A 24,912-nucleotide genomic window follows, 5' to 3' on the forward strand; every position below is an offset into this window, starting at 1 on the left:
CTTTGTATTTTGAAATACTCTTTTGAATCGTTCAAACTTTAAGAACTAATAAAAATAATCAGACTTTAAGTAGTATAGTAAGGTATCTTTTTATGTTTATTTCTGAGTTATTATAACATTTTAACTATTCTTAAACTAACATATAGTTTTTAAACATAGTATTTAAAAAGCAAATAATTCAAGCGTAAAAATAAGAGGATCTAAGTAATCAAAGACTGTCATAATGGAATGTGCATGATGTTTTTGTTCAATCACATTTTGAATCACAAATCCTTTAATATTTAAACAATTGAACGCTTTATTTCTTGAGAGAACACGCTATCTGGGTGTAACGGAGCTGGAATCCTGGTATGATTGGGTCGTGTAGTTCGTCTGTCAACACAGAAACGATTATAGGTCCTGATACGGCTACAAAGAATGACAGGTTGTATCAACGAAATATATAAAAGGATAAATAATAACTTTATCATAATACTAAGTGAGGATGTTTCTAGTTGTTATTTAAATACTATAAAGTTTTTATAGCTGTATTGAACTTCAGACAAATAGTAGATTAGGAAAATAATGAATTATACATTCGCCATCTCATTGCATTTACTTCACAGAACGCATTACATCTTACGTGAACTTATAGGTAGTTACGAAACCACTTCATAACAATTATGTATTCCTACATAATAAGTAACGTCTCCAGAAGAACAATTGATGCGCTTACGTTTTTCTTCCATACTGCTGTGTGTCTTTCAACGAACAAAACTATTATATATCATATATTGCTGAATGTAACATTTTCGAGGATAACATATATTAATAATCAGTGTTGAAACAAATAATTTTAATTTTGAGAAAAAAAAAGTTTCTTTTTCCCTGTAATTTCTGTGTTTTATACACATATAAAAAGGCACTAAAACTGTTTAATTAATGATGTGAATGAATATATTAACAAAATGCATAATCTTTACGTCTACTATATAAATAAACCACATTCAAGAAAGTTCGACATACACTTGTGGAATTTAAAATAACGTAAACACAGTATAAGACTCCTTTCACCATTTCATGGCCAGGTGGTTAAGACATTTGACTCGTAATCTGAAAGTCGCTGGGTGAAATCCCCGTCACACCAAACATGCTCGCCCTTTTAGCCGTGTGGGCGTAATAATGCTAGGTCAATCCCACTGTTCGTTGGTAAAAGAGTAGTTCAAGAGTTGGCAGTGGGCAGTGATGACTAGCTGCCTTCCCTCTAGTCTTACACTGCTAAATTAGGAACAGCTAGCGCAGATAGCCCTCGAGTAGCTTTGCGCGAAATTCAAAATAAACCAATTGACATAACTCGTATAATTATCCTGTTGTGAACTTTCGATAGTCAGCATGAATTTCTCTTAAAATAAAATATAATATTTTCAATTACAGTTACAAAGTGTTACTTATTATCAATACATAAACGAGTTTTAAATGCTACTATGTCAGTAAAGAGTAGAATGGTCCTAAATTTAAAAACTGTATCGTAAAACAGTTTACGTTTTGTTTTCGCTTGGTGCAAAACTGCTTAAAAATTTAACTGTTTAATTAGGGATGGCTAGCGCAAATAGCCCTCGTGTAACCTTGCGCGAAATTCCAAACAAACCAAATTCTTGACACATTATACTGTATTAAGTGCTGTACGATATTCACTAAGATTAAAATTAGAAACTCGATTGCACTTTTGATTCATGTAGTCTATGTAAAGTAATAATCATAAAATTTAGAAGGTAATTGCCATTTACAAAGCTATAAATTGTTGTTCTATTAAAAATTTCTTTTTGATGATAATAATCCTTTTCAGAGCCAGTCTCACAGGTTGTTTAATATAGAAATTTCTATAATATTCTACAAGAGTCTCGCTACCGTTGAATACATAAAGTCTAGCAATAATAATACACTCAGTTTTAAACGAAAAGAAAAAGAAACAAAACTGGAAAAAGCGTAATGAATGTTTCAAATTTTATTTGAAGTGTTTTTGAAGGAACAATTACTAATATCATGGAACTTCATAGTTTGGTAGTTTCTTTGAACAAATAACATTAGCTGAAAATGGTGACTTAAAATGTATTTTATATTTTATATCATACAAGATACCTAGAAATCCATTTTTTGAACACTAGAATCGAGTTCAGTTGAAATTAAAACTTTGTGTATTTGTTTTAAATTGGTTAGTGTTTTAAAGCAAGTAAAAAGAGATTGTACCTCACAAAATAATGAAACCTGTATTATTAAATACAAATATTGGACCAATCCACACGTAATAAAACCCTCAATAACTGACACTTGAACAACTTTACACATTTGTGTTTCTTAGTAAACGTGCAAGCTTTATGGAAGTCATAGGAACACTACTTTACAAGTTTCGTTCTGTTTAAGCCTCCAACACAAAAATTCTTAAACTTACCACTAGCGAACGGTGCATCATTGATGTTACAATACTTCATATTATTTATAGCGAAGTATTCAGTTCCACACTGAAGTTGAACGTTTCCTTCGGGTGAAAAATTCGTAACACACATACCTGTTTCTCTACGAAAACAAATAGCGTAATTTAAGTTTGCTAAATAGCCTTTTTCAGGATTTTGGTTTCCATAGTTGAAACTTTGAAATAATCCTGTGGTTCCGCTATAATACTGAAGGCAACCAGGAGGAGCTATAAAAACAGACAAAGAAGGAATAAACTGTTATGTTATGTATACTAAATAAGAACAGGAAACTTTCAACTTACCATTCATCTTTAGCAATTACTTTACCTTGTAAATTTCTTAGCAGATGTGACAAAAATATTGCTCATGGAAAAAAAGTAAACTGCTTCGCTATGCTCTTCCTTCTAGCAGTAATTATTTTTGGTATCTGTCCATATAAGTATGTATATTATCCGACTAACACTACATATATATCTACACCGTGTACCTTCAACTGATTTCTAGCTACATATGTTGTAATAAATATGTATATTCTCAAATGCATATATACTATTAATACTGTAACTAAAATATACTTCAAGTATACGTATTATTTACATATTACAGTTTAAAAGTTTGCCACAAAAATATTTACCACTGTCTACATCTTTATGATCTAATACAAAAAGCTAATCGAACTTGATAAGAAATATTTGTATTTACTAAACAGCGTTTTCTCACCAATGTTGATAGCCGTTATACCATGAGCACAGGACTTCTCAACTATGGATTTGGCTCTCGCATATCCATGACCACTAAATAGTGGAATGCCTCTACGAGAAGACTAATATCTGGAAGATTATGTCATAATCTAGTACAAAGTTATTATATGATCACGAACATAAGAACCAAAAAGATCACAAGCTTCCAGTAAAATCTCGAAAAATTAGCTACTTTTATAAGAAAAATGGTTGAAGAAACTGTAATCATGGCAATTCCGTTTGATCACACACTTGCCAAGTATCCGTCGTAACTATAAGAAACTCATATACCTTTGAGTCCCTTATACGTAAGTTCACGTACAGGCAATGTTCGTGAAAAGTCTTTCAAAATGTCTACTCTAAAACTGACCCTTCGTTTATGACAGAAACCAATAACAATAGAATTAGTGATGATGGGCAAAATGGCAAATGGACCACGGCTGCGTAAGTGAACAAATAAATAATGATTATTAGCTCAAAGAGTAACACACAAAACAGGAAACATGGACTTTATAAAGTTCTACTTAACCTTCAATATAAAAGTGTTTATTGTCTCCGCACTTTTACTTTTCAATTTATTTTGTCCAAACTCCAACATATTTCATTTAATGTAGACTTCAACTGTTCAAAATATTGCATTACTTATTTTACATTTCCATACACTGCAAAGGTTCTTACATTTAATTATATTGTCACGTTATGTTATAAAAAGTGTCTATGTTTATTTCTACTGTTTCTCCTTATCTAATACAAGAAAAGTTAATTTTATCTACATGTGTACATTTATCTAATACAAAGTTACTAACTGTCTACAGTGATATATCTTAATACTCGCAAGAATATTTGTCTTTATGTATAGCTTATCTACTACGATAAAACACTTTTACTTACACTGTTAATTCATATTTACTTGAAAAATATTCATTTATATCTATAACGTTAAGTTTTATATATTACAAAGGTACTTATTTATAGCTACACTGTTACTCCATACTAGTTGTTAAATCTAATTTGTTCAGGGGATTACTTCTCTATTCGCATTGTTAAATCTAATATAGTGCTGAACACTTACCTTTGTTACTTCTAATTACATGCAGGATGTATACTACTGTTCGGGTAATAGCTTAAGATATCTAACGAGAGTGCTTACCTTTATTAATACTGTTGCAGAATATCTGAGACACTCTAATTTTCCATTTTCTGGAATATGTTACGTTGGATGTTATTATTCTAACACTGAACGGTCCAGAAGAGCTTCCAACTTCAACGTAAACTAAGGAGAAAGAGCTACAGTAAACAATGTAAGTAATATATTTTAGACTATTCTTTTCCGTGTTCCTTTATTGAGCCTTACTGTCCATTCGCGTGTGATAATTTAGCAATTATAAAGATAGCTGTTTTAAAGTAACCCATACACTAATCTACGATTTTTTGGGGACGTTTTGGTTTTAAACACCTTTAACTATTTAAATGATTATTGAAATTCCTTAGCAATATCATGGATGCTTATTAGCGAGCGTGATTAAACTTGAATATAACACAAAATGATCAAGTATATAATTACTAATAATGTTCCAAATACCAACAATAAAGGGTTAACTATCAATAGACATTAGAATATAATAAACGTTAATATATGACCATTAATACACAATTCTCAAGCAACACCTTCTGCCTACATATGCTATTGACCAGCTTATCAGTTGAGTACTAAACGATGACTTGAACGTCAGGACATAAACACTTTACCGTTAATAAGGCCAGTCACTAGATAAAGACCCTACTGAGTGTGTATGTTTCATCTCCAATCATCCTCTTTTAAACCACCTCAAACATCAAATTAATACAAATATTCCTATTCACGTTATTCGACAAAGTGGGGTCATTCTCACAGGCTCGGTTTTAGATATTCTAAATGCATTGTGTTGCCATACCTCCCACTTAAGTATTTTATAAGTAATATTAGTAATAATATTATAATATTATAATAGTAATATTAGATCCATTTTTCTTCGGCCTGGCATGGCCAGGTGGGTTAAGGCGTTCAACTCCCGCTCGAGCCAAAAATGCTTGCCCTTTCAGCCGTGGGAACGTTATAATGTGACAGTCAATCCCACTATTCGTTGGTAAAAGAGTAGCCCAACAATTGGCGGTGGGTGGTGATGACTAATTGCCTTCCCTCTAGCCTTACATTGCTAAATTAGGGACGGCTAGCGCAGATAGCCCTCGAGTAGCTTTGCGCGAAATTTAAAATAAACAAACCAATAAGCTCCATTTTTTTAAAATAAAAAACAGCCTATTTTCCGGAATTGGTATATATTTATTTATTGATAAGCTGTGTATATACGCATATTAATAGGCAATATATGGTCAGTTTACAATACAATTAGTAAAAGTAAAGATATCTTTATTTTTCAACAGATATGATAATGAGAACTTATCTTATAGGCACATCATTATCAGGTGTGGTTTCTTTGACAGACTGTTCAAATACATCACCTGTTATTAAAGTAAGTCTATTAACAATGACAATCGAAAGGAAATGTGTATAGTACTAGGTTAAATGTGCACCCGCTAACTGCTAGTAAATCAAGGTAAAATACCCAAATACGTTTCCATAGGCTAGTTAATAATGTGTCTTGATTGGCCAAATCCTTCATAAATTGCTAGAATGCATCTATGTACAATCATACCGCGCGAAAGGCATTACAAAAACTGTGATATGGCGGCAATCGGTTTTCAAATCGATTAGATTAGAACGCTAACTGTGGAGCTGTTGTAGAATTCTGAGTAATACGATATAATATATATACATACATATTCTCAGTTTGGCACTCCCTCTGTTATCACTATCTTCCAGCCTAAACTGACATGAATGAATTGAAGAGTATGATATGGTCTGATGAACCGTTTAAATTCCTTTCCTCAGTGATAAAGGAGCAAAAATAGCGATAAAAACCCCAAGGAACGCTTGATACTTCTTATTTTGTTTCGACAGGATAAGCTGTTTAATGTTTATATTGGAGTGGAAGATGTTTTCTCGAGCCACGTTTGGTATCATATTTATATGCAAAACGGCTCGTTTGGGCTGAGAAAACACTTTTACATAGAAAAGCGAACAACGTTTCGACCTTCTTCGGTCATCGTCAGGTTCACAAAGAAAGAGGTAACTGACCGGAAGCTGACCACATGTTTGAAAGGGGTTGTGTAACTGTGTGTCGAAATGTAGAGAGCGGTATTAGATGTTTGAATATATAATTTTATTTATTTTATTTTATTAATATAGGTATAAAGGCGTTCCTTTATATTGGTTTATTTTGGGTTTAAGTTGTTGTATAAGTAAGGCTTCTTTAATTTTGCGTTTGTTTATGTTTGTTTCTTTATTTAGTATTTGAGTGTTTTCTATGGTTATGTTGTGTTTATTTGACTTGCAGTGTTCGAAAGCGTGTGAAGGTGACTTTTATGTTCTTTGAATCTGTATTCATTCGTGTTCATTATGACTATAGCGTTACCTTTATCTGCTTTTAGAATTTTTATGTTTTGTCTTGTTTTAGGTTTTAATGCAATTAATGTCTCTTTTGTAAGGTTGTTTTCAGTTTTCTGTTTTGTGAAATTATGTTGATGGTTTTGTGAGAAAATTCTTTGAAAAAATCGTTTAAGATGTTGTTTTTAGGTGTTTCTGGAAAATATAAATTTGTAATTTTACCTGGGAAGTTTGGCTGTTGAATGTCAATAAAATTATTTAAGTTGTCTTCTTTCTGTTGGTTGTTTTTGGTTGTTTCCTTGTTTTTGTTCTCTGTAGAAGGTATCACAAGTCTCCTGGCTAGGTCTTCTAAACATGTTTTGATTTCTATGGTTGGAATGTACCTAGGTGCTATAGCGAAGTTGAGTCCTTTGTTAAGTAGTTGTTTCTCGTCTGTGTTTAATTGACGGTCGGATCTGTTAATTATGAGGTTAGTCAACGGTTTGTCGTTTTGGTGTCTTTTCTGTTGTTTACATCTTAGTTTTTCTAGTTTTTTGTTGTGGCAGATCTTTTTGTCTCTGTCGTTTTTAGTATTGATTTGGTTTATGTTTCGTTGTATAAGTCCGTAAATCTCTGGTTTAATGCAGCATGCCAGTTGATGGTCTAGATTCATTTTTTGTTTTTGTAAGTCATGTAGTTCTTTGTATTTTGTGTTCAACATGGCTTTCAGTAGTTTTTTCTGTAAATGGCCTAAGCATGGGCAACCCATTATCACCAATATCGCCAATATTTTTATGACACAAGTTGAAACACAAGCAATTAACACAGCATTACATCCACCACTATACTGGTACAGATATGTAGATGACACGGTTGCGGGATTCAAATCTACAGAACACATACTTAATTTTTTTCAATCACATTAACTCTATACATCCCAACATCAACTTCACATGTGAACAGGAAGAAAACAATCAAATATCATTTCTTAACCTCAAAATTACAAGAACTGATACACAATTTCAAACAGAAATCCACCGAAAAATCACCCATACTGGACTATACATTCCTTGGGACTCAGCACATAAAACAAAACAAAAACTCAACATACTAAGAAACCAAATAAACACAGCCATAAAACTATGCTCACCAGATAAAATTAACGATGAATTAGACAAAATAAAACAATACTTCATCAACATCAATAAGTTTCCTCCACAAACCGTAGAAAACATTATACGCACACACCTAGACAGAAAGCAAAATCAACCAACTAAAGTAAATACAGCTCACGAATCAAAAAACCACGAAACCATATACTGCTGTATACCATATATTCCTGACATCAGCAAACAAATAACCAACATTTGGCAAAAATTAGTAACAAAATATGACATTCCAATTAATACCAAATTTATTCAAAACCCGGCACAAAACTGAGGTCTATACTATGTAAAACTACACTGACAAACACCACACCAACATTATTTATAAAATACAATGTGATAACTGCCACGACTTCTATATTGGAGAAACAAGTAGAAAAATGGAAACCAGATTCAAAGAACATAAAAAGTCACCTTCACACGTTTTCGAACACTGCAAGTCAAATAAACACAACATAACCATAGAAAACACTCAAATACTAAATAAAGAAACAAACATAAACAAACGCAAAATTAAAGAAGCCTTACTTATACAACAACTTAAACCCAAAATAAACCAATATAAAGGAACGCCTTTATACCTATATTAATAAAATAAAATAAATAAAATTATATATTCAAACATCTAATACCGCCCTCTACATTTCGACACACAGTTACACAACCCCTTTCAAACATGTGGTCAGCTTCCGGTCAGTTACCTCTTTCTTTGTGAACCTGACGATGACCGAAGATGGTCGAAACGTTGTTCGCTTTTCTATGTAAAAGTGTTTTCTCAGCCCAAACGAGCCGTTTTTGCATATAAATTTTCTCAACAAGTGGGTTTCTCGTCATCACTGTTTGGTATCATACTTCGTGTTTTTTAAAGATAAAACAACTTCCAGAACGTAACGTAACTTTTTGCCGACATTTCTGCAGGTTCACCTCAGTGAAGGAAGTTTCAAAGACAATAGTACTAGAATGTAGAGTGTTGTTAATGCATAGAACTGGTTCAAAAGTACAACAGCAACTTCAGTCATATTTTTAGCCAGTATTTTTGAGTATCGTTTGGATAAACTTGGACTTTGTATTTACTGTTTTAATCCTCTGTAAATACATGTAAACACATTTTCAGAACCTACTCTTCTATAAATGAGTCGTGAACTGAACAAAACGTCTTCAGCATTTCGAGTAGTATTTGACACAACAAGTTTAGACTACTAATGTGAAGAAAAGTTGTCAAACTCAATATTGGATAATATTTCAAATGAAGTATACAGTCGTATTCACATTAAACTACTATTTACTCTTTTGACGAAAAAGATCACATTACAGTTTTAGACGTGTAGCTAAAAATAAATGTTTAGTATGTAAAGCTTTGGTAAACACACATACATAAAATAAATATTAAGTAGCAAAAAAATACGCTTCTAATGCCAGCCCAAAAAATAATCGAACAGTGAAAATACTCCATAAGTACGCAAAAAAAAAAGAAATTAACTAGTAACTCATACGTGCACTCACCATGTTGGCCAGAATTTTTGCCACATAACACAGGAACTATACTATTAATGTCTTGTCCGCTGACAGAAAAGGAGTCTACTCGACAGGTACCAGTGATCAAATCAGGGCCTACTGTATCGTATTGTTCAAGGTCTAAACGAAGCTGGCAGATATTGGAAGAAATCTTCTTCACGGTCATCGAACAGAACTCATTCCGAGAGCTCGGAGAAGGATAACCAGGGTTTACAAAGTATGTATTGTTCACGGACACACTCCCGCCACAACTTTGGGTGACTAATTAACAGAAAACGAAAACTTTATTCGCATTACATGTCCTAAAACACAAAAAGTTACAATAACACACAACAAGACAACATTAGACAGTTTAAATTTTCATTCATAATGTATATACTTATATATTTCTAATTCACTAGAAACATTACTTATGAACATGTTAATTAACAATGAGGATTTTAAATTTTTAATATTTTCTTCTGTTGTTGTGTGATACACCAGGTTCGTAGAAAGTTTAACAAACAACATACCAGAGTGTTTGAGCATTAATTCACAAACAGCTTGTAGGATATTTCACATATTCTATTCCTTTCTAATTCTTAGCATATAGTTTGAAAACTTCCATGAAGAATGCAACTGAAAAGCTTCTCAAGTTCCAGTATTTCTTAATCCAAAATAGGCAGTTAATCATCACCACCAACCGCCAACTCTTGGGCTACTCTTTTACCAATAAGTAGTGGAATTAATCGAACATTATTACGACGATAATGTAAAGGCGAGCAACTTTGATGTAACGGGGATTCGAACCTGTGACCCTCGGATTAAGAGTCGAGTGCCTTAACCACCTGACGGTTAATGCCGGTCCTAGAATGTTTGTTGATAATCCGAAGAGGATTAGTAAAATTTATTATATTAATTAGAAGTTTAAGCTATATGTTTATGATTAGGATCAAAATCATAGCTTACATGAACATAAATATATTTATATTACAACAAACCTAGATTGAAGATTCTTTATTTCATTTCTAAGTGTTAAAAAGTCAGTGTAAAATATAATTCTTTAAGACACTTTATAAACATTTGTTTCAGTTTATTAAAAAAAGCATTTCAATTATAGATAACCCCTCACAAAACATGTTTTGTTTATATTATTGTGTAAATCATTTCTGTCGGTGACATAAGATTGTCTTTTTTGCATTACGTTAAATATTTTATCAAAAGTAATTTGCTATTTTAATGCAGCAAAGTTTCTAAGTTACTGATAATAACATGCTTGTGCAAATTAATTGAAACAAATGGTCATTTTACAATATTTTCAGCATAGCGGCCGGTATAGGCACGCTGGACCCGCTGATTTCCTTTAATAGTCATTTTTTCACACAGACGGCGTCATTCGCTGTGTTTTGCAGTACGGTCGATATATTTTTGGAATATATTACGAAATTTCGAAGAATATTACGTCATTCGAAATTGCGTTAGACTTTTCTCAGAAATGAGGCTATTTGTTTTACTGCTAATCAGTCGTCTTTCAGCTGTCATACACAATGGACGTGACTCCTAGAAAGCGTACAAAGATTGTGACACTGCACGATCATACCGGCATGACTTACAGGGAAATCGCGGACGTTGTTGGTGTTAGCCTATCGACGGTCAGCTGTGTGATCAAGGTCAAGGTGAGTACCGGATCTATCAGTCCGAAACGTAAAGGAAGAGGTGGCCGAAAAAGGAAAACAACGCCAGGAGACGACGCGTACGTGGCGAGGGAGAGTGTGGAAGATTCACGGAATCACCGTCTTTTAGTGACGCCATAAAAAGAGATTTGTAGGTCAAAGGAATAAAAGTCAGCTCTTCAACGGTTCGTCATAAGCTTCTTAATGTCGGTCAAAGGGCAAGGAGACCAGTCAAAAAACTTCTTACCAACTCAATGAAGAAAAAATGGTATCAATGGGGTCTTAAATACAAGAACTAGACGCAAGAACAATGGAGGAAGGTGTTATTCAGTGACGAGACTCATTTCTTCGTACAGGGTCAAAGAAGTTTGCAAGTTTGCAGATCTCCAGGTGAGAAACTTCGAGAATCTTACATCAATCAGTTCGTAAAACATCCCTTGAAGAAGGTGTTTTTGTGTTTTTTTCAGCTACTATGGCGTCGGAGGCTTACATATCGTAGAGGGTATAATGCGAGGTACATCGACGTTTTGCAGAGAAGAGTCGTTCCAGAATTGAAAAAGAGATTTCCAGATGGATCTGGCATTTTTCAGCAAGATCTGGCTCCGTGCCACACATCGAAACTTGTAAAGAATTTTTATGACTACAACGCAAATAAAGGTGCTGGACTGGCCTGCAAACTCTCCGGACTTAAATTCTATTGAAAATCTTTGGGCGATTTGTAAAAAAAAGACTTCGGGGAAAAGACTGTACTACGAAACATAAGCTAATTGAGGTGTGGTACCGCGATCCAAAAATTAGTAAAGATTGCAGTCAACTCGTGGACTCGATGCCAAAGTGGATTAACAATCTTCTGAAAAATAAAAGCGATCATATCATGTATTAATTTGTGAGCAATTTTTGTATTCTCAGAAATAAAACGCAAAATATTGAAAAAAGTCGTAATTTTCCGTTTTGTTTCAATTAATTTGCACAAGGGTGTAGTTTTCCATTCGCATAACAAATTAGATTTAGAAGTAGATCTAAATTATTAATTAACCATTGATCAGAAATGTAATATAAATTGATGCAATCAATAACTGGCTGCAAATATTTTGATAATTTCTAACATTTCTAATAATTTTACTTCACATACTTTTATGCTTCAAATTCACAATAATTTCAGGCTTATTCACTTATTTAAAAATGCTTTCAAAATTCTATAACTCACAACATTTATAAACTTAATACGTTAAATTAATAAAACAAATATATTTCTTTGGAACAGAATGTTACGAAGTGTACTCTTTGCATATTTTGTGGAAATAAAGTTCTAAAAATAAATGTTTGTACTTAATTTACGTAAAAATGCTCATATTTAAATATTACAAAGCTTACAAACTTCTGTAACCTATACTTTTGTTTTCATTTCAATTTCTATTTCTAAATGTAGGGTGATTATTAGATTAACTGGTTTAAATGCTTATTTATGTATATGTGTTTGTCAGTTAGGTCTTAAGTCTATAATTCACTGTAGTTAGCGACAAGTATGTGCGATAGGTTCAGGATGTTTTTATGATTTACCCAATTAAACTAATTAGTTATTTTATTTTACTTACAAAGGCAACACACGCCAAATCCCTTGGCACAGGAGCCAGAAAAATTTCCTCCTTTTCCTATACAATCAAGAGCTGAGTAACAAGTTCCAGTTTGATCTCCTACAGTGCAAGGTGTATTTGGAAACTGAAGAATATTGAATACTCCAAAATTAACTGAAAATAAAATACCGATTTAATTATTAAATTTTTTTGAAACCAAGAAGTAAAGTATAAAAATACTAAGAACATGGAGTGCTCTGTGTTTTTCTTTAGGTGGTAATTAGGGCATATATATGTGTGTGCGTGCGTGTGTGTGTGTGTATGTATATATATATAAAAGATGCGTTGAAGATTATACCGGCCTACATCAAAGTGCTAAAATGTTATGCTTCATTTGTGTTAAATAATAGCTTTGCTATCATGTGTTTGTGTGTGTTTTCTTGTAGCAAAGCCACATCGGGTTATGTGTTATGTGTCAATTCCCACCCAGGGGAATTGACCCCATAAGTGTAGCATTGTAAATCCGAAGACTTACCATCGTCTAACCAAGGGACAGGTAATATGAGTAGAGTCCATTTTATTGTCCAGACTTTTTTAATGGAAACTAGTATAAGTCCATTTAAAATCGTTAAGTTTATATTTTACTAACAGATATAAGAAATGCTTCGCTTTAAAAAATATTGTTATTCTACAATAAAACAAACTTCCCTCTGACTATATATAAAATGTCAGATACGAAAATAATACTCAACTGAAAAAATATGTATGTGTATGTATATATTTTTATAAATTAATAACATAATTACACGTTTTGTATTCATTAATTTCTTGAATATTTCAGCATACTTACATCTTGGTTCTCGCAACGTTCCATGTTTTTTGGCTGGTGCTAGATCTTCAGTTCCAGTTAAGCTGAACGTTAAATGATACAAAGACAAAATCATCACAAATATACTCTTCCACAGTGTATATTTCTCCATTTCCTATGTGAAAAATAAATAAAATACGTTTAAAAAATACCAATTTTCAAAGCAATATTTATTATGAGAGTGTGTTTTCTTATAGCAAAGCCACATTGGGCTATCTGCTGAGCAGACTGAGAGGAATCGAACCCCCTGATTTTAGCGTTGTAAATCCGCAGACTTACCGCTGTACTAGCGGGGGACATTTATTATGAAGGAATTCATTTCTCTTAACAAGAACACACTACTGTAATTACTATCCTCTTGTGTGTTATATATGGGTATAGTAAATATGAACAAAATAACCCAACATGCTCGCCATTTCAGTCGTGGGGGAGTTATAATGTACGGTCAATCCAACTATTCATTGGTAGAAAAGTAGCCCAAGAGTTGGCGGTGGGTGTGATGACTAGCTGCCTTCCCTCTAGTCTTACTCTGCTAAATTAGGAACTGCTAGCGCAAATAGCCCTCGTGATTGCTTTACGCGAAATTCAAAAAGAAACAAAAACAAAATAACTGTTGAATTTGCTTTTATATCCTCTTACTCAAGCAGGCTAATTCATATCAAATTCTGGATCAGGGTCATTCTCAGATTATTTGAAAGAGGGTTCTAATTTGTGAGATCAAAAGGCAACACATATTGTGACAAGCATACTAATGCTACGGGATATGTGGGCATGCTCCTCTAAAATATTTGTACAATACAGATGCTATTAGTTTAAATCTGGAAATTGTTGCATAAAATGTAGCTTAAATAATTGCACAGCTGTTCACTTAAACTCCATAAAAATCCAATGAAAAGTCAACAAACCATCATTCTATTGTAACACTGCATACACGTATGTTTTATAATAATAAAATACTGTACTACATAAATGCAGAGTATTTATTAACTCTAGGAAACTTAAACGTTAAATGCCATAAGCAAGTACACTATAACTATACAATCATAATGTTTTACATCACAAAAGTAGATGGTTGTTCATTGCATACGTGTGTGTGTGGATGTACCATGCATATCTAAAAGGTTTTTGTTATTCTTAACGTTTTCTCACTTGAAACATTCCTCATAATACTGAAACATTAGGCAGTAGGAAGAATGTTACATAGACTGTATGCGAATGCTCTTTGATCCTTAAATTCAAACAACAAATTGCAAAACCTAAATAGCCATGGTTATATCTGAAACATTTGATTTTACAGATGAAGTTAAAAAGCTGCGTTTCAGAAACACTGTCTTCAAATTTAAAGTAATATCTCAAACAGAAATTCGCATTGAAATAATTTTAAGTTAAAATTTAGGATAAATCTTACAATAAATATGAGTTATAATTCTTTACCTTTAATTAAAAAAAAAAGAACAAATAAATAAACTATCTGTTAAGTTGTAGAACATTTATTAAATTTAAAATTACACGAAACCTCGAAACAATTATTATCTCTATAATCAATCAAATGAAGAGGGAAATTATTTATGTAAGAATTTATTTAGATTTACTACCTAGTCATATAACCCAGAAAAATAAGTATTTTATAAGGCTGATCTATTAGCGCGTATTATTATTCTAAAACTGATCCATAGTGGGTTAGCAATAAGTTTTCGAGCTTATATAGCTAGGATCCAGAGTCGTATCTGCCGTGAAGAACAGAGAAGATAAAACATTGTATCGACAGCTTTGCGCTAAAACACAACAAATGAGCTTTTTTCAACTATGGGAACAAATAACTATAAAAAAATATATATAAACCAGTAAATATTGATCTATAGCAACACTTGCTTTCAATCAATTTCCATGAATTAACTGACCAAAAATGGTAAAGCGGATCCATTTTGTTCTACAATAATAAATTTAATACTAACATGTTGACTATTTTATAATTTTGAAAGTTGTTTTTTTTTAATTAAGCACAAAGCTACACAATGGGCTATCTGTACTTTGCCCACCACGGGGATCAAAACTCGGTTTATTGTGTTGTAAGTCCGCAGACATGCAGTGGATCCACTGGGTAAATTGAAAATTGTACACGTACTATTTGTTTTAAAAACAAAAAAGTTGTCACCATCATACATTTCGTAATATAACGGTTTAAAATATCCAAGACAGTAGACTAATCAAATGTAATCATAGTAACTAAAAGTATATTAGCTAAATATGGTGTAAATCTTAACCTCAGTCATATTAATTACATTCTTTCCCCCACTCCCAATGGCTCAGTCGTATTTCTGAAAGCTTATAATACCAAAAACCTGATTTCGGTACCAGTGGCAGACACTGCACAGACAGCCCATTGTGTACTTTGTGCTTACAAACAAACAAAATATATGTATATTCACAATGACAATATTTTAAATAACAATTTGTCTTTTTAGTGAAATTTCAATCATTTAATAAAAACTGATTTCGTTATTCCCTCATAACACCTGAATTCTGGAAAATTGAGTCATTTCTTAACCTTGATTTAAAGGTACGTTTGTGTGTAATGGCTTAATATCCAAACTAGAAATTTGTGAGAAAATTATTATTGCTACATAGATATGTTGGTTCGCACTTGTATAAGTTTCTAATTGTCTGTTTAATTAACCCCGACGCTCTTTGCAACGTATTCTGTTAATTATTATATTAAACTACAGGCACTATTTTCTTTATCAAACACAGTTTTTAAATATTGCGAAAAACAATAGTAAAAGATATACACATTTTGTATTTATTAGCAAAAGTCTGCCTCTACGCGTAGCATTCATTCCCCTGGCTTCATGTCGATCACAGAACAGTGAGCACGTGAATTTTTCACAAGCCCACTGAACACTGCCATTTTTGGGGAAAATTAATTCTACTGGTTATATTCTCGATTTTTCAAAATAAAATCTAATTTGTACTTCTAATTGGCCTGGAACTACTAAAAGTTTCCTTTTAATCAAGAGCGGGAAACTTATAAAACTTTCATCACAAACAAATAAACATGTAAACACAAACCTATCTATAGTATCGACAGTATTTAGTTGTCAACACTCCGGAGCTCAGCACAAAGGTACACTATAGCTGTGCACTATTCACTGAAAGTATAGGAATCCTATTTTTAGCGTTTCCAGAAGAGGGCAAAAATTAAGTGGCTTTAATTCATTGATACTGCGTAAAATATTTGTGAATAGCGTTTGAATGCATTTATTTTGCATTTCTTGCACATTTCATGTCTACAGAAAAGAAAATATTTCACTGTAACTTCTCTTATACATATTCACTTGATTAGCAACTTATTTGTTTGTAATTAATCACAAAGGTACACAATGGGCTTTCTGTGCTCTGCCCACCATGGGTATCCAAACTCGGATTCTAGCGTTGTATGTTTACAGACACACCGTTGTGCTCCTGTGTGTAGTAAGCGGATGTAGGTAAGAAAATTAATTGCGGTTTTTCGTAGTGTTGAAAACCAGAAAATATTTACACTTAAAACGGTCTAATCCATTTAAGTGGCGCAAAAGAACAATTTTTAAACTTCCGTTTACACCTTTTTTTTCGTTTATAAATTGTAATTGGTTTAAAACGATAAATCATCGATATCTTAGGCCACACAGTACCGCTAGTACAGCGGTATGTATCCGGATTTACAACACTAAAATAAGAGGTTCGATTCCCCTCGGTGGGCTCAGTAGATAGCCCGATGTGGCTTTGCTATAAAAAAAACACACACATACATTATAAAAAGTTTAGCGAAAATTTGGTGAAACCGTAAAAGTATTGTGTTACTGCGTAGTGTCAAATAATATCACTTAACCTTTCACTATCTTTTTTCTTTCTGTCAATACTAGTGGTAACAATCTCATGGAGTTTAATTTTTAATTATTTTACTATAAGGTTCGAGTAATTAAAAGTTGTATTAGCGTACCGAAAACGAAGCAACTTAGTATAACGTAAAGTGTGAGTAGGCAGACGCGCGCCTTCTATTAGTCGACCTCAGATCCGATCATCCAATTGTTTTACAGCTCGGGTTAATTTCAATCGTTATAATTTTTATACAACCTTCAAATGGTTTAACATTGTAGGTGATTTCACTGCACTACGATTTAACATAAGATATTTCTACGTGTGTTTTCAACATTGTATAATTTATGTCGTATTATATATTAATAAAAGAAAAAATAATTATTTACTTCTATTTTCTAGGACAAGTTTATGTATTCAAAGTGTAGTTTATTTTGAACAGTATTCAAAACCGACAACATACCTTTTTTTAATATTGTCACATAAAATAGTGATATGTGCAAAATATAAAAATAATTCACTTGAAGAAAAAATAAAATATCGTTATGTAAATTGTATTATATCTACAAAGGTATATAATGATATTTATATATTTTGCTTATAATTTCTTCTTTCATTTTTTAAGTATTTTATGTCTCTTTTTTTACTAAGTATTCCTTAATATATTATTCAGCTAAATACATTAAACTCGAGCAAGTTAAATAAACTTTTTGCGAAAGGTTAGAGTATACGAGGAAAGTTTAGTGAAATTGTTGTAACGACATGGGAGGCTTACTTAGTTATGTATAAATCTCATATGTGTATTATTGCTGTAACTCCTAACTCTTCGCATAAAATTTAATTTTGAATGTTTTAAAAATATCTTGTGGCATTCATCAAATCAGACATGAGTATTCTACGGCTGTCTTGACGTAACTTTTTTAAACATTCTAACTTTATCGGCTGAAGTACCTGTAAAGTTGCTAACTGTGCTTGATACGTGGTTGATTAATGTCCCGTTTCTCTTTCTTATTTCGTTGATACGTGTGATCAATGATAATACAGTGTTATAGGTAAGATCTAGACAGATTCCTAAAAAATATAATTTTGGTGATTGATAAAACGTATTACTTGCAATATTTTTGGATTTATTTTTATGCACAATTTGTTATACCATTCTTTTTGAAGAACTCTGCCAGGTAGATCTATATCACCTTCAATAGTTAATACTCCACTTTTTTGTTCATTATATAGCATATTGCTGACATAAATAGTGCGAAATTTACTAACTATTTTTGCAGGAGACCGTAAGTGAGCAAACAAATACAGGCACAAGTTTTGCCAATGTTCGCACTTGTTTCACATCGTGCGTATTTTATTCTTGCTCTATTTCCACGTTTCAATATTATTTTATTAGAATATATCAACTGTTACAAGTTTAAAGGCAGAAAGATTTAGTTATAAAGCTATTGTGTAAAAATTAAATTTTTCTAGAATAAGTTTATAGTTCGCATTATAAAACTTATGATTGTTAATGACAAACAATAGATTACTGTAAAATATTTAAAGATTCTAATTAATCTATAAACTCCAAATGTTAAAAAATGAGAAAACTAAAAAGAAAGAAAAAACTGTCCATAACATCCTCTTATAACTGAAATAAAGCCATCCAGGGTCTAACTGGTTAGCTTAAGACTGATAACTAAAATTTAAAGCTAAGTCTCCTCTGTGAGCAGAGCTCAGATAGTGCAGTGTGCGGCTTTTTACTTGACAACAAATCAGCTTTATAAAATAAAACTATCATTAGTCAGAGTTTCACTTGGAGATAATGTCTTACAGAATAATTCGATTTGAAAATTATGTTTTTGTCTCCAAATGTGTTTGACAGGAATGCCATATTTATACATATTTTTATTTAATTAATTTTGGATTTTGAAATCCATTTATTCTTTAGGTGAATTAAAATAAACACAAGTCTTATCTATTATATCATTAAACAATTTATTTCCCTATTTTAATGATTTTAGAATATTATAATAATAATATTTTACAGTTGTTTCTTCCAATACATTTGTGATACATTTTTCAGAAACTGTAGATACTGTTATTTTATCTTTATTCGAATTGTAAATTAAATTAAAACTATTATAATCATAAAAATATGTAATTTATCTAATTTTCCATTAATGCTTAATTTAAAGCTTCCTAAAAAGCAACTCATCTGGAATATTCTAGTTTAATGAATATAGAACATTATTTAAAATAAAACAGAACTTATATCTTTAACGTATAAAAATTGATTAATTGTTGAAAGGTTTTCATCAGATCTGACTAATCGCTTTATTGCGTTAGCGAAAAAATTACTTCGAAGCTAGATCAAGCAGTATATTTTTGCTTAAAAGTTAGAAAAAAAAGAAAACAAATTATGGAAACTTATGTATTACTATACATCATATTTTATAAACATACGAGTGATAGAAAACTACAGCCTGATATTTATTAGAACAGAACACTGGTTAAGAAAACTGGTATTGTTTACGTATAGTGTTATCAAACTCTTAAAATTAATCGTCATCAAAACACAACAGCTATTTGGAAACCTTCCAGGGCAATGTAGAAAAAAAAAACTAATAAAAAATATGTATGAGTTCCAATAGAACAAAATCACAAAATTTACACAAAACAGCTGCATTTAAATCTCATATGTATTATATATAAAATAATATCATGAGTAATAATACATACTTACCTTTGAAAAGACACAAAAATACATAACTCTGCTCTTGCTTAAAAATTCTTTAACGAGGCATAACTTTAGAGCGTGTTTTTATATCAGGCTTTCCGCCTTCAGTAAACTTTGAAGTTTTTCAATACATGTTTACACTCAGCTTCCTTAAACACATTTTCAGAAAAAGGAGGTCAAAACACGTAATCCCAAATACTGACTAAGTAAATGTTTAGTAAAGCACGTTTATTCGTTTTAAATTGATCCATTCCATTGTGAATACTGTCTGAAATGGAATTGGGTTTAAAAAGAGCATAGCAATTTTACTAAAAGAAGCAGATTTCGAACTACAAAGCACAGATCGTTTTTGTCCATCATAACTTAATTTTCGACAATGAAAAGAAAACGCTTGAAGATTGCAATGAAATTATGAAACGAGTTGATAGTAGAAAAAGGTTGAAAGTTCAATACTTTTGTAATATAATACCTAGTTAATAAATATTGGCACAATATTATCCTTTAGATTTAGTTTACATTCACGGATAGTTCTCAATGGTTTTGTTTTATTCAAAAGTTTACATTTCATTAGTGTAAAAAGAAATAACAAGAAATTAAGTTATACCACAATTAAACAGAAAAACCGTAAGTTGACCGCTTTGGAAAGCAGGTCTTTCTTCAATAGGATTGAACTAATGTTAATAATCATTTTTCCAAACTCCTTTAACGCATTTCAAACACAATTCATACTTCTAAAGGACATTGTTCATATTAAGTCTAATATTATAATTCAATATAATGTAATTCAGTAAGCCTTTAGTATCTTATAAGGTTTGTTTTGAATTTCGCGCAAAGCTACTTGAGGACTATCTGTCTTAACCGTATCTAATTTAGCAGTGATAGATTAGAGGAAAAACATCTAGCTAACATCCACCACCGTTGATCCGTGTGCTATTCTTTTACCAACAAATAGTAAGATTGATTGTTGCATTATAACGTCCCCACAAGCGAAAGGGCAAATATGTTTGGTGACAGTGATTTGAACAACCAACCCAAATATTTCCATAATCACCAGGCTGATACGATGCATGTCTTTAAAAACACATATGTGGCTTACGTGCAAAGTACACGAGTTTTTATGAGTTAATTAAATTTAAAGATGAATTATGAAGCAGTGAGATTTTGAAATTCAGAGAAAGTTTTCTTTTTAAGCTTAATAAAAATTCAAACCTCGACATGTCATTGTTATACGGCCAATCCCTTTAACCCACTCTGGAAAGGACTTACATCAAGCTTATGAAATGTTCTCTTCTTCAGAAAGCAAATTTCTCATCCGCTTTTGTGCTGTCTATAGTAGCATAAATATATATATATATATATATTTACATACTTCCATCTCGGTTACGTGTTGATACTTGGGTAAAGTTGTATTAATTTTAAAACGTATGGGAACTACAAGTAAAATTATACGTGGTGCGCTTAATGTGATATTCAATAATTATGCATAAAATTAAAATTTGCTAAGACCACAGAACAGTAATATCTATTTTAGTAATAATGACTCGTAATTTTTTGGAAAGTTTACATATTAATACACAACTGCTTCTAAATACAAGAACTTCAACTAATGCAGTTTTCCTTATTTCTTCCGGATAATCTGTAAAACAAAAAAAAAATCCGTATGTTTTGTAGCTTTTTGTAATAGCTGCCATAAATAATCAAAACATTTTTCTCTTTGCTTGTAAATAACCGTTTAGCACAGAGTATAAAATAGATATTTATAATTCGAATCATGAAAAAAACGTATTATCATTACAGAGAACCATGTGAGCTTAGGAACCCAAAATTGTAACTTTAAATATTTGTTTTACTTTAATTTGTCAAATGATTTTATAATGGTTTGGTTTGTTATGAATTTCGCCCCAAGCTACAGAGAACTATCTGCGCTAGCCATCACTAATTTAGCTGTAGTAAGACTGGAGGGAAGGCAGCTAGTCATTATCACACACCACCAACTCTTGGGCTACTCTTTTACCAACGAACAATGGGATTGACCCCAACGTTATAACGTCTCCACGGCTGAAATGGCGAGCATGTTTGGTGGGACGAGGAATTTTATGTTTCATTATTTCTGTACAGAGCTTTGCAAAATATTATACTTTCCATTGAGTCGAATAAACTTACCTTGACTCTTCTTAATTTTGTGGATTTTGCAAACTCGTACAATATCAAAATGTAGGTATTTTCATTAATACTATTGTTTAATACATCGAATTATTACTTTTAATTTTATTTTTGACCATTATACTTTTATTATAGATATTGTTTTAAACATTGGGAGATGTTGTACGAAGTAAGTCAAAAAATAGTGTGGGATGAAATATTAAGTTTCTGTTATCATTAAATTTCAGACGCAGTAAAAATTGTAGCTGGTATGTGTTCTAACTGTTGTTTGCCAAATTTAAATGTTGTAAGTCTTTGTTTTGTGTTTAAATCAGCTTATATCGTACGAATTTCGCACACAGCTACTCAAGGGCTATCTGTGCTAGCCGTCCCTAATTTAGCAGTGTAAGACGAGAGGGAAGGCAGCTAGTCATCACCACCTACCGCCAACTCTTGGGCTACTCTTTTACTAACGAATAGTGGGATTAACTGTTACATTATAACGCCCCCACGGCTGAAAGGGCGACTATGTTTGGCGTGACGGGAATGCGAACCCGCGACCTTCAGATTACGAGTCGCACACCTTAAGACGCTTGGCCATGCCGGGCCTAAGCGAGAAGTAACAATAGCTTTGGTTATCTCATTTCAAAGTTTAAATGGATTAGCTCTATCGTCCTCAACACATAAAAATTAGAATTCACATCCTTTGAATTTTTCATACAATTTTGTTGCCATGCAATTAACATAGAAATTTACCTATAAAAATACACCTTACACAAAAACGGCTTTTTAACCTCTTTTCAAAATGACATACCTTTAACATCCTGTATTTAATCTTAAGCTCAGTTTCCGTTCTCTCACTATACCATAACAAGATTACTGGGTTATGTTGATTTTAGGCTAGTGACCTCGGAGCTCTGATTTGATTAACAATACGACTTTTCACCCCAGGAAATTACTCAAAAATCAGACACACTGTCTATATTATATGTGCAAATTATCTTCAATTCGTGAAGCAGTAATAAATGAAAAGTGTTATGTATTAAGTAACACACGCACTTTAATTCCCTGATTCTACCGGAAATATTTTAGAGATAATATATATATATGCAAGTACATTGTTGTAGTGCTCTCGACAACAGAACTTTAGACTGTAGTTTACTACGAAAAACAAAAGTTTTTACCATTCTAATATTTGTTCATTTGATTTACACGCCAGCCTACACGATAGGCTATCTGAACTATGTCCGTTAGAAATATTGATTGTTTGTTTTTGAATTTCGCACAAAGCTACTCGAGGGCTATCTGTGCTAGGCGTCCCTAATTTAGCAGTGTAAGACTAGAGAGAAGGCAGCTAGTCATCACCACCCACCGCCAACTCTTGGGCTACTCATTTACCAACGAATAGTGGGATTGACCGTCACATTATAACACCCCCACGGCTGAAAGGGCGAGCATTTTTAGCGCGACAGGGATGCGAACCCGCGACCCTCAGATTACGAGTCGCACGCCTTAACACGCTTGGCCATGCCGGGCCAGAAATATTAAACCACAGTTTGTAACGTTATAAGCTCCTAAATTTACCATTGAGTTACCTAAAGGGGGTAGAAGGAAGGCATGATATTTTAGTATTTACTAGCACTTATTTCGTATTTTGTGAAATCTGTTCAAAAACACAAAAGTTGCCAATTAAAAAAGGAATTTTTGAAAATCTTATGATGGGTGCAATCATGTCATTATTCGATAATAGTATCAAAGATAATTTTGAAATGAAAATAAGTGCATGTAATAAATGAAGTAACTCTTTAAAACCCATTGTGTACTGAAATGTACAAGATAGAGCACAAAACCAACAGAAAGAATTTTACCATTTAAAATATCATGCAAATCGCGCTTACATTTCTAATTGTAGTCCATTATGATTTCAAATTGTAGATATGTAAAGTTAACGTCAAAAACCTATCTTCTATTTGCCAAGTGTCAGTACTCAATAGACTTTTTGTTGATTACGAAAATTCGTCATCTGGGTTGGATCTGTTGCAAGTTAAAATGCTCTCTGTAAGAGGTGCAAGAAAGACACACTAGGTTGGCGAACTAAATGTGTTCATCACACCAAAGAAAATATTTTCACATCTGTCTACCATCCTAACCCAAAAGTGAAAAACCAGTAACCAAGATAAAAATTCTAAGATGTTAATGTGGAAGCTCTTTTAAGAATGTATTTATCTTCAATGGTTTCAAACTGCACTAGCGATTTTTGTTTGTTTTTGTTTTTGAACTTCGCGCAAAGCTACACGAGGGTTATCTGCGCTAGCCGTCCCTAATTTAGCAATGTAAGGCTAGAGGGAAGGCAACTAGTCATCACCACCCACCGCCAACTCTTGGGCTACTCTTTTACCAACGAATAATAGTATTGACCGTCACGTTATAATGCCCCCACGGCTGAAAGAGCGAGCATGTTTGATGAGACGCGGATTTGAACCCGGGACGCTCCGATAACGAGTGGAGTGCCTCAATCACCTGGTCATTGCCGGGCCTACTGAAACAGCTATGTGATGTACGATTATAGCATGACGGTTGATTATACGAAATTATCATGTGGAGACGAAACATTTAAAAGTTGCTGCTTGTGCTTACCAAGCCCTCATTCAAGTGCATCATGTGCATTGTTTTTTAATGTAATTAGTGGTTGTATTATTAAATAATATTATTTAACTTTCTTTTGTTTGATCGGACGACATCACTTCATCGATGAGCTAATCAAG

At 32.5% G+C, this 24,912-nt stretch overlaps 1 protein-coding gene across 2 annotated transcripts; it reads right to left on the bottom strand.

Annotated features, from left to right (window-relative positions):
• Positions 1 to 84: 84 nt before the first annotated feature.
• LOC143225463 (uncharacterized) lies at positions 85 to 23,102 on the bottom strand. Of its 2 annotated transcripts, none has more exons than XM_076454916.1 (7): positions 22,962 to 23,102; positions 13,411 to 13,543; positions 12,582 to 12,734; positions 9,323 to 9,595; positions 4,341 to 4,463; positions 2,429 to 2,677; positions 85 to 408 (listed from the first exon to the last, which is right to left on the bottom strand). In XM_076454916.1, exons 1-7 carry the CDS (start codon positions 22,968 to 22,970, stop codon positions 299 to 301), a joined length of 1,050 nt encoding a protein of 349 aa, XP_076311031.1. In that variant the 5' UTR covers positions 22,971 to 23,102; the 3' UTR covers positions 85 to 298. The 2 variants fall into 2 exon arrangements, with proteins under 2 accessions (XP_076311031.1, XP_076311029.1); XM_076454914.1 differs by lacking the exon at positions 22,962 to 23,102 and adding an exon at positions 20,012 to 20,113.
• Positions 23,103 to 24,912: the final 1,810 nt, after the last annotated feature.

This window comes from Tachypleus tridentatus, chromosome 9, assembly GCF_004210375.1.
Source record: "Tachypleus tridentatus isolate NWPU-2018 chromosome 9, ASM421037v1, whole genome shotgun sequence".
Lineage (NCBI taxonomy): Eukaryota > Metazoa > Arthropoda > Merostomata > Xiphosura > Limulidae > Tachypleus > Tachypleus tridentatus.